General features: G+C 38.6%; 1 protein-coding gene across 1 annotated transcript; it reads left to right on the top strand.

The window, feature by feature from the left end:
• Window positions 1-745: 745 nt before the first annotated feature.
• LOC121520254 (immunoglobulin lambda-1 light chain-like) lies at window positions 746-10,684 on the top strand. The gene is made up of 5 exons (XM_041803629.1): window positions 746-1,063; window positions 3,847-3,850; window positions 6,734-6,778; window positions 9,799-10,107; window positions 10,327-10,684. The coding sequence occupies exons 1-5, from the start codon at window positions 746-748 to the stop codon at window positions 10,593-10,595; spliced, it is 945 nt and encodes a 314-aa protein (XP_041659563.1). The 3' UTR covers window positions 10,596-10,684.
• Window positions 10,685-11,007: the final 323 nt, after the last annotated feature.

Here is an 11,007-nt window from a genome sequence, read left to right as displayed (position 1 = left end):
TCATTTCTGCCACTTTCCTTCTATTTTTGCCACTTTTTAACCCCTTTTCATTACTTTTTTAGACTCCTTTTTGGCATTTAGCCATTTTTGATACTTGTTGAACCTTTTTTCCTCTTTCACCATGTCACCAGGACTCCATACATGCCAGTCAAGTTCTTCCAAACCATGTCTTTATAGTCCTTGCTTTGAGCACTGAGGCACAGTCATGTTGGAATAGAAACATTTTAGTTTGCACCATAAAGGATTTGAGTAAATGCCACTAACAACAGAAATCCTGAGTTTGAATCAAACATTTGAATCTTTTGGCAGCCCTCGTTCTAATCATCAGAGTTTGTGGTTCTTTCTGTTGTAGTGATGAGCTCAGTCTGTTCTCACATTCACACCTGTTTATGTGCTGCAGAGCTGTCAATCATCCTCAGAGGCCTCATCAGCGTGCAGCAGTGGCTGATGGGAGTTTAAGAGCTCCGTCTGATCGTCCTGGTTCGTCCTCACTTCTCGTCAGCTTCACCAGAGGAAACACAGAATGAGTCTCCTGTCAGCTGTGGCTCTGTGCTGTGTGTGCTCAGGTCGGTGTTTTCAGCCAATCAGGAGCCGGCAAACTTGACATTAAAATAAGCCGCTGCAGCATTATAAGTTGAAATTAGTTTATCTGATAATATTACAGCTTTATAAAGTTACCTCACTGAGCTGTTTAAAAGTCTGTGTCTAACCTCCATCTGTCTGTGTGTCTACAGCTCTGGTTACCATGGCAGCAGATCTCCAACAGCCCCGTTTATCACTGACCAGGAACGTTGGAGAAAAAGTCCCCATTACCTGTCAAGGCTTCAGTCAGTGTTCTAATAATTATGTGTTCTGGCTCCAGAAAACAGACACCAAAACAATCAGAGTGATTCTGTGGATTAATAGGGAGAGTGGTGCCATAAATAAAGATTATTATAATCATCCTCAGAAAAATGATTTCACAGCTGTGAGCAAACAAAACCGCGTTGACCTGCAGATCCAGAGCGTTAAACTCTCTCATTCAGCCTCCTACTACTGCACCTGTTGGAAAGCAGCACCCACAGTGAGAAATGATCCCAGCAGGCTGAACAAAAACCAGCAGATGAACAGAGAGAGCAGGAAACCACAGTGATGAGTCGTCTGTTTCCCCTCCTTTAAAAACAAAATGAACTGAGAGATTTATTTTCACTGGTGTTAGGGTTTATATATATATATTTTTTTTTTTTTTCAGTATTTCTGTAATGTTCATTTTGTTCAGTGAGTGGATTTAAAGGAGAAACATGATGAGAGTGTTTCTGTGCAGTGGTTGTGAGTCACACTGAGCAGGAGAAAGGAGAGAAGTCTGGCTGCAGACTGTTCATCTCTGATGACCACTCTCACAGACCGTTCATCTGAGACGCTGTATATTTAGACTTTTTCTTTTTCAACTTTATTCATAAACAAAGTATGGCAGACACATTCATAGAATAACCACATTGCCAGTGTTGGGTAGCGTTACCTCTGAAACTAACTCATTAGATTAATGTGTTAAAAACTGAGGAAAGTAATTTGTTATGTTCCTGCATTACCGTCTTTTAAAATAAGACGTTATTGTACTTTTGCATTACTAAATATTGAAATACTTTAACAACTCGTTCCACATGTCAGTTGTACAAACAACATAATGAAATTGAATGTGTAGATTAGTGTTACTCAACCAAAGAGCCAAACTGTTGAAAAATGCCTTTGCAGAAGCCACAATCTAAATAGTGAAAAATGGCAAAAATGGGTTTAAAGTGGCAATAAAAATAAGTAAGAAGTGGCAAAAATGACCAAAATGCGGCAAAAAATTCACCAAAACTGGGTAAAAAGGGGCATAAAGCTATGCAATGAACAAAAGTAAGTGAAAGTGGCAAAAATTGTTGCAAAGTCACAAATAATTGAGTTAAAGGTGGTCAAAAAGCATCAAAAAGTGGCTAAAAGAAGTGGTAAAAATGGGCTTAAAGCAGCAGAAATTGATCAAAAGTGGCAACAATGTAAAAAAAGGAGCAACAAATTGCAGATAAGGGCAATGGAAATATACAGATAAAAATAAAGGTTGGCAATTAAGTCTGACCATTAAAACCTACTATATAAGTGTGGGAAACAAACTGATTAATGTGACTTGCAGTGGTTCATTTCTGAGGTCAAAGTTTTCATTTTTAAAGTTTTCTGGGCAATAATATTTCAAATAAGACATAAAAGAGCCACAAATCATTACAAAAGAGCCACGCCTTGACTATCACTGGTGGAGACTCTACTGTGATTGTACTGCCTAGTTTACGGCCCACATTCTGTAACTCTGCAGCCTGATAACACCACTAGCAGACATGAAAACCTTTACATCTCTTTAATATGCTCACAATCTGATAGCAACCTGAGCAGAGGCGTACAGATTCACACAATCGCTGTGTGTACTAACAGCACGGGATTGGAGCAGCTGCACAGCTGATTCGGTGAAAACAAACAAATCATTTATTTTAAAGGATTCATTAAAATCCATGCAGTCTTGTCTTTTGAGCTTTTTATTCCAGCTCTGCTAACTTGGCACACCAGATGGATTTCTTTTACACATCCATCTCGAAAACCACTCATAGACAGTGTTTGGGAAAGGGCAGAGCATTTGAAAATAACCCGGAGGGTGATTGGATGACCGTTCTGTCTGTCACATCTTTACGGGCCAATCAGAGCAACAAAACACGTGACGTAGCCGCTACCAAGCTGCACCACTACCACAGAAGTAAACTCCATCGATAACTGCATTACACGAATCATGGCGACTGTAGACATGTCAGTACATGACTTTTGTTATTTTAGACAATAAAACAACTCGCTGCTGTTCTTTGTTCTTCTTTAAACAAAGAAATGTCATCAAGTTCTGATAAGTTCTGGTTAGCAAAGTGCTTTAGCAGCATCCATGCTAACCACTTCTGCCATAATTGCACTGGCCTCTTGCTGCTCCTTGCTTTCGTCTCGACTCCGCTGCGCCCAAAAGTACTGCCCCTCGATGCTGATTTGTCGTGTCACTTTCTAACCGGGCCCAAACAGTTCAGATGGTAGCTGAAGATGGATTCGCCAGTGAGATGAACGAAACGGGCAAATCCATCTGCTTTGCAAGATTATGGCTCTGCAGCACGTCCTTCAGGACGTTTTGAACGAGTTGGACAGTGTGCCTTTGACGCAAATCTTTGTGCAGTGCACAGCCACCTATGGTGTCATCATTTAAAGTAAATTTGCTCACAGTTATATTTTGCTGTAGATATACATATATAATTTTGTCTATACTAGATTTCTGCACAGTTAAGTCAGAGCCAAATGACACCGTTCAAACATGCATTTGAAGTGTATATCTAGTGGCTTTTTTAAAAACACAGAATAAGCGCACAGTAACAGATGCACTGTTGGTTGGTGTCTTTAGTGGTTTTAGTTGTTAAAAATGTGTTTTACGGTATGAGTTATGAGGGACTTGCATGGACCTGAACACTGTGGCTGGTGTGTATGCAGTGTTCATGGAAAATGTCAGGGAACTGAGCTTTGGTTTTTGTGTAGTCTACTGATGCACATTATTTGTGTCTGCAGAAAAATTAAGGAATGATTATTTTGTTTGATTCACGTGTGTAAAGTTGAGAACATTTCTGGTATTGCAATGTAAACAGCATTTCAAAGATATTAAGGTGGCAAACGATTGCGTTTTGTTTTGGCAGTATCTGAAGTTGTCACCTTAATTGAATGAAGGCGTGCAAGCACCTGCATACAAACAGTAATGCATGCACGTTTCCCTTGCAGCACCCCTCAGCAGAAACATTTTCTTGTGCCCATGCCATCCAGGGGTGTGGATAATTTTTATGGGCACTGTAATCCTTCAGACTTAAACTTAATGATAACATCAAAACATATATCTTATTTTTCTTTAATTAAAGTAGACATGTACAAATAGCATGGAAATCACTGATGACCAGACAAATGAAATTGTAAAACTGAGTCAGTTATCAGATTCATCTCAAAGGACAAGATTTTCAGTATGAACAGTGGTGGACTAGCAATCTGGCATACCGAGGATTTTACCGATGGGCCGATGCACTTTGGGGCCGGTATGATTTATGTATTTATTTCCACTGAGCACCAGCACCATAGAGAACTGGCAGAGGCTCATTGGTTGTTTTATAATGACAGTTTACTGACCCAATCACATGTCCTAAAGGTCCATTTACACCCCTCCCTCCCCACTTTGCTCAGGCTTGAAAGTGAAAGTGTTTGGAGAAAGCTAAACTTAAGCACTCGTGATGGGAAGTTTTGCTCTTTTCAGAGAGCCGGCTCTTTCAACTCCCGAACGGCTCTTTATTTAGGATCTTTTGTAGGCCTATATTTTATCTTAACTTTGCAAAAAATAATGGTTAGTGTGTTGAAAACCCTTTTGCATACAGTGTTTTTATGAGAAGCCTTATAATTGCCTAATTTTGTGCATTTATTCTGTTACAAAACCATTGTTACTTTTGTTAAATATTTTAATCAAACTTTTTTATTGCTCAAATTAACAAAAAAACTGCAAACAAATCCATGGAACAAAACCAGAACCAAACTCAAGCAAACAGTATAAATGTCCTCAATGCAGGTTAGCATTCAGAAAAATCAGATGCCTCAGCTTGGATGGGCTGATCCGATTTTTTCTCTCTGTGAGTATCTGCCTGGTTAGATTTTGCGGTAACTCATTGGGGTAGGTGTATACTTTAATTAATTAGCTTCCTGGGGTTAGGTTTAGCATTGAAATTCCACTGGTTAGGGTTAGAATTAATGCAGAATGGATGTAGACGCATTTGCACATTTGCACTACAAATCAGGTTTCCGTGAAAGATCAGGTAGCGACACCCCCTCTCTGTTCTCACATAGCCTAATGGTATAATCCTTTATCCTCACATGTGATTGTCTGCATGGCCGCCATGCTGGCCAATCAAAACAAAGTTCTGACCAGAACTGGGGCTGAGCACTGTGAGAGCTAAGCAGCGTAAGGAAACAAAACTGGGAGCCGGCTCATCTGATTCACTACAAAGAATCGGCTCTCAGAGCCACAGCTTTTGAGCATGACCCAACACTATTAAGCACAAAAACAGTCAGGCAGATCTGTAAATACACATCAAATCATCACAAAAAAAATTCAGTCAGGATTTTAATAGCTCTACATATAAAGGTCGGCAAAGCAGTTGTGTCTACATTTATGTAACAGGGCCAAAATGCACCTCTGTAGATCAGTATTGTTTGTTATGATTACACAAAATGACCTGGCATTTAACCGTTCTGTATCAGCCTGAGAAAAACTCCTTAATCCATGATGCACTATGTTGTTGTTTTGAAGCCCCTCCTCCCTTTGTTTTCTTCTTCGTTGGTCATTTGTATATATTCTTTTTGCCCCCTCCCCTCTCTCCTTCTGAATGAATCCCTGTTGGAGAGGTGGGTGTCCTTTTTTTTGTCCAAGTTTGTATCTATTTCCATCCTTAAGTTCAACATTACATCTTGTACATAATTTTAGTCCTTATATATTTCCCACTGTTTACATGTTTATATCATTTAAATTTCTTGTATAATTACTTTTATGGAGGTCTGGATGTTCGTATGCTGTGCACGGCAGGTTGGGCTAGCTCACATGCAAACTGTACACAGCCAGCTTATGTGCATGTTGTTTCAAGCTAACATTGTGTACTGTATTTTTGGTTTGTGTAGGATCTGGAGCAGGCTGGGCAACTTACTGGAGTTTCTGTGTCTTATTGTATTTGCCAGAAATTAAACGTGATTAATGGGAGAATCCAGAGTCGCAGTCTCCTTCCCATCATCACAAACACAATGCAGATATTTCCACTGGTTACATTTACACCATTCAACCTGTTGTATGAGGCTGGTTTAAGCAAAAAATGCCAGTGCTGAATTTTCCTCCCAGTCTAGCACTGAGTTAACCTTGCAAAGCAGATAGAAACACCTGTTTCCTTGTTTCTCACTGGCAAATCCATCTTGCAAAGCTCCCGTTTGGGCTCAGTTGGAAAGTGACAGAAACAATCAGCAATGAGGGGCAGTACTTTAGGCACGGCGGAGTCGTGACGTTAGCAAGCAGCAACAAGAGGCTGGTTAGATTATGGTGGAAGACATTAGCATGGATGCTGCTAAAGCGCCAGTTTTATCGGAATTTGACAACATTTCTTCGTTGAGAGAGGAACAAAGAACAGCAGCGAGTTGTTTTCTTTTCAAAAATGACAAAAGATGTGTACTGACATGTCCACAGATGCCATGGTTCGCATTATTCCTCGGTAGCTGCACACGTGCACCTCAGTCGCGGCTACGTCACGTTTTGTTGCTCTGATTGGCCCATAAAGATGTGACAGACAGAACGTTCATCCAATCACCCTCCGAGTATTTTTTTTTTTTTTCCAAATCCTCTGCCTTTTCCCAAACACTTAGTATTGAAGGTCAGATGGATGTGTAAAACAAATCGATCTGTTGTGTCAGGTTAGCACTGAGTATGACTCTTTATATTAATCTGTGAACTAAAGAAATGGATCAACAGACATCACAACATTAAAAAAGTCAAACTACAATAAAGAGAAGAGACTTTTATACTGAAATGAACATCAAAGAAGCATGCTGGAGCTGAAATCTGATCCTGAAGCATAAAATGCATTGTTCACCAGGAGCAAGGTTTTTGTCACGGAGTTTTTCACTGTGTGAGGAGGGATCTACCTGATCTTTGGCTCAGGGACCAAACTGTTTGTTTCTGGTAAGAATGAACTTTTATTTCCTTCAGTTGTCTAAAATGTGACTCTAGAAGCTTTTTCTTTCTCTGTTGAACACAGTAAATGTTTTTTTTCTTTTGATAAGAGGAGATTGTTCCAGACGTGCAGCTGCAGAGACAAAGTACAGATTCATGTCAACTGAAAAGATGTTTAAAACTCAGGATACAAATAAAGTTATATTCTCTACAGAGTTTAAAATAAATAAAAATCTGTAGCAGAAAAGTTACAGCCAGCCAGTATTTGGTCTTCTCTGAAAATCAGTTAAAACCAGTCTAGTTTCAATAATAATTCTGACATTAAATTTTATTTTTAGGAAATAAATACAAATAATTTTTTGCTAAACATAAAACATCTTAAACCTGTAGAAATGGTACTACAATGATTGTTTTTATGTGTTTTATTTGGGGCAGTGCATTTCAAGTTTACAAGCAGTTAAAATTATCAATATTGAAATAAAACTTTTACATGTAATTTCAGTTCTTGACAAATAACAACAGTTTGATGTGCCATATTCAAATGCACTTTACACTTTGCTAGATAAATAAAGTTTTTTTTTTTTTTTATTAATGGAGCAGCAGTCATACTCTGTTAAAAGACTGTTTAAAGATAAATCTTATTCAGCCCCAAAAAACATGGATAAGAAAAATTCTTTGAGGACTAGACTCATACTGTCAGATCTGACATTTATAAACATTGACAAAACAATGACCAAAAAATAAATAAATAAATAAAAAAAATAACATATGAAAAAATGTTGTAGTTTTGCTGTTTATAGCCCTGGTAATCAAATATAATATTTTCAAATAAACCTCATAGTACACAATTTTGTGTCCTTACAGGTGAAAATATAATTAAAAATTATTTTAAATGGATTAATAAGCAATTGATTGTATTATTTATTGGTATGATTAATATAAATAAATGTTTATTGATCATATGTAGTGTTTACTTAGACAACATGATAACATACATTCAGAATGTTTTCAGAACTTCTTCCCTTTTTCAATTTTGTTATGTTCAAAAAAAAAAAAAATCCATTAATCTACACTGTAAACTAGTGGTTCTTAACTGCTCTAGCCTATGGACCCACCAATATCTTTGATGACAAATCGCGACAACAAATCATGTCAATGCACATTTAAATAAATACAAATATTGAACTTAAAATCTTGGATGGAACAGAACTTATGACAGGAACAAGAGACAGGACAAAATTCACATTTTACACCCCGCTTTCCCCATAGTAACGTATAAATTTTAGCCGATTTTCCAGAGATCTTCAGAAATTACTTAATAACATAGGAGAAGCAGCTTCTTAATTACAATAAAATGAGATAAATATGTTGTAATATCAGTAAAACATATAAATGTATCCATTATTACAATGAAACACAGTAAAATAAACAGTACAGTTGCATGTTCTTCATAGACTTTTGCCACCATTTTTTCCAGACACACATTCGCGACCCACTGAAGAATGCCCCGAGACCCACTTTTGGGTCCCGACCCACCAGTTGAGAAACACTCCTCTAAACCCCATCATGACAGAGTGAAAACAGAAATTTTGGCAATTTTTCCAAATTTAGTAAAAATTAAAAATCTGAAATATCACATTACACTGAATACACGTAAGTGTTCAAACCCTTGGCAAAAACCCTTTAATTTCAGTTCAGGCTCCTCCCATTTCTCTTAATATTTGCTGAGATGTTTCCAAACCTAAACTGGAGTCCATCCGAGGCCTGAGCCAGCTCTGAGGTCACCAAGGTCTGGACCTCCGCCATTTTTTCCAAAGTAAGACCGCAAAAGTTGGTGCCAAATGGATGTATATTTTGATGGCTTTTATTTTGAACAGACTCATTCAAATATGTCATTAAGTAAAATCCTGAACTTTATCATAATAGTGTGTACATATCTGTGTTATATTTTAATGAGACAGCGCCATGGAGCGCATTTAGCAGGAGTTTTGCTACAGGCCAAGTGGGACATCAGCAGCATTGCACTTAGATCACCAACACCACAATGACAGAGAGAGACAGGAATAAAAAAAAATTTAAATACAATTTTCAAAATGAGAACTCGTTCATGTGAAGACATGCAGCGAAACGCACGCATGTGGACTTATGACAAGATAGGGTGTGACTCAGAGACTAGAAATAAAGAAAGAAACGTACTGACCATACACTGGTGCTACTGCTGTTGTTACAATTTCACCTAAAAGAAATTATTATCACTCAAACTAAGATGTCTGATAATCAGTCACTGGTCAGTTAGAGCTGAGAGGAGTCACTCTGAATGGCGTTAAAGCTACTTCCTGCTACATTTATAAATATTTAATCAATTAATAAATTTGAGCATTCATGATTTTGTACTGTTAGCATTAACATCAGCTCAGACTGAAACAGACTACAAACTTCACAGCAGAAGTTCAAACAGACGGGAGTCAAGATTCTGCTCAGCAAGGAGACATTTATTTAACACAGAGATAAGGAGGACGGATATTATCAGCCAATATTCACATCACAGCTGTTTATATGAGACGGTATCAGTCTGTCATTAGTCTCTACAGTGTTCTTTACACTCTTTTACAGAAAGAGCAAATCAATCCAGAACTGATGTGTTTATTTTCACCCAATGGCTACGTGTAAACACAGTCCCTCCAACATCCTCATGTGATCGCGCTCTTGGTATTAAAAGAATAATCAAACACTACTAAATATTAGAGAGACATCTGCCTATCCTGCTCCTGCGAGCACAGTGGCCTCCTTAATTCTCAAACGGAGGAAGTTTAGCTCGACTAGGACTCTTCAAAGAGCTGGCAGCCCGGCCAAACTGAGCGATCAGAGGAGAAGGACTTTAGTAAGAGAGGAGACCAAAACAGGGAACCTTCAGTGCAGCAAAATTGTTTCTATAGCAATAAAATAACTAATGTACTCTTATAAATACTCAATCCAAGTAATCTAAGTAAATGATTCAAATTATTTTTTCATGTTGTTTTATTCTAAAGCAAATCCAGTGGTTCAGCCCGCGGTGAGCATCTACCCTGCAGCATCCAGATCCCCGCTGGAGGAGAAGCGCTCCTTGCTGTGCGTGTCCTCGGCCATGTTTCCTCCTCTGGTCAGATTTTTCTGGAGCAGACGACCAAAGAAGAGCGGACGTTCAGAGAACCTGCCCTCCTCTGATGGACAGCAGCTCAGAGAGTCTGGATGTATGGCCTCCATATTAGCGGTGGATCAGAGAGAGAGCGACTCGTATGAATACAGCTGCTCTGTGCAGCACGAAACAGGGGAAAAAGAGAAGACTCTGGCTCCAACAGGTGATGAAGGCTGGGAGACTCTGGGCAGTTCTGAAGGCTCATTTATGCTCCCTGTATGGATGGAGATAGATCTTTGATTGATGTAGAGTAACGACTGAAGGCTTTGTCCATATCAGTACCAACATAGAGCATAAATGAGCCTTTACTCTGCTTCATTTAATGATTCTGTCAAACAGAGAAACAAACTGATGACTGACACAGTTTTACTTTCTCTTACAGAATTTCCTACGTTTCCAGAACCGTCAACATCACTGCCAACATCTCCAACATCCTCTCCACCGTCACCTTCACCATCACTTTCACCAGCTCCTCCATCTCCATCACTTCCTCCATCCCCGTCTCCGTCTGTGTCTGTGTACAAGCTGAGGCTGCTCCTGCTGCTCTACACGCTGCTGATAGTGAAGAGTCTGGTCTACTGCTGTGGACTCTTCCTGATGACCGTCCTCAGGAACAAGAGACCGTCCACAGACTGCAGACAGGCTGGGTGACTGTAACCATCATCATCTCATCAGTTCATCTCATTGATCATTATCCTTTTATTTTTTATTGTTGATATTAAGATAAAAAAAATATATACAGCAACACCGTATTAAATAAATCATAAAAAATGAGAAAAAAAAAGGTAAATTGATAAGTTCATCTTGTGTATTTTCCAGCAGGTTGTTCCTCTTCAACAGTGTTGATGTAAAGTTTTACGCCGATGATTCTCTTGTTTAAAACTGTAAAAATGAAAATGTTACACAGCAGCTTCATCAGAGGAGATGAATGTTTGGAATAATAAACTGTGTTTTTCTCTTATTTTATTTTATTTAAGAGATTATGTTTGCTTTGGTTTCAGGTGTGATGTCAAATGTACTGCTTTTCTGCTTTTATTGAAACCATGTGTAAATATTTCTATAC

Source organism: Cheilinus undulatus, linkage group 13 (assembly GCF_018320785.1).
Source record: "Cheilinus undulatus linkage group 13, ASM1832078v1, whole genome shotgun sequence".
NCBI lineage: Eukaryota > Metazoa > Chordata > Actinopteri > Labriformes > Labridae > Cheilinus > Cheilinus undulatus.
Note: the sequence above shows the minus strand (reverse complement) of the source record. Positions and strands in the feature narration are given on the sequence as shown.

Coding starts and splice junctions, on each gene's coding strand:
- LOC121520254 (XM_041803629.1), top strand. CDS start 746: ATGGCAGCAGATCTCCAACAGCCCCGTTTATCACTGACCAGGAACGTT. Junction 6,779..9,798: donor GACCAAACTGTTTGTTTCTG/GTAAGAATGAAC, acceptor TTTATTCTAAAG/CAAATCCAGTGGTTCAGCCC. Junction 10,108..10,326: donor GAAGACTCTGGCTCCAACAG/GTGATGAAGGCT, acceptor TTTCTCTTACAG/AATTTCCTACGTTTCCAGAA.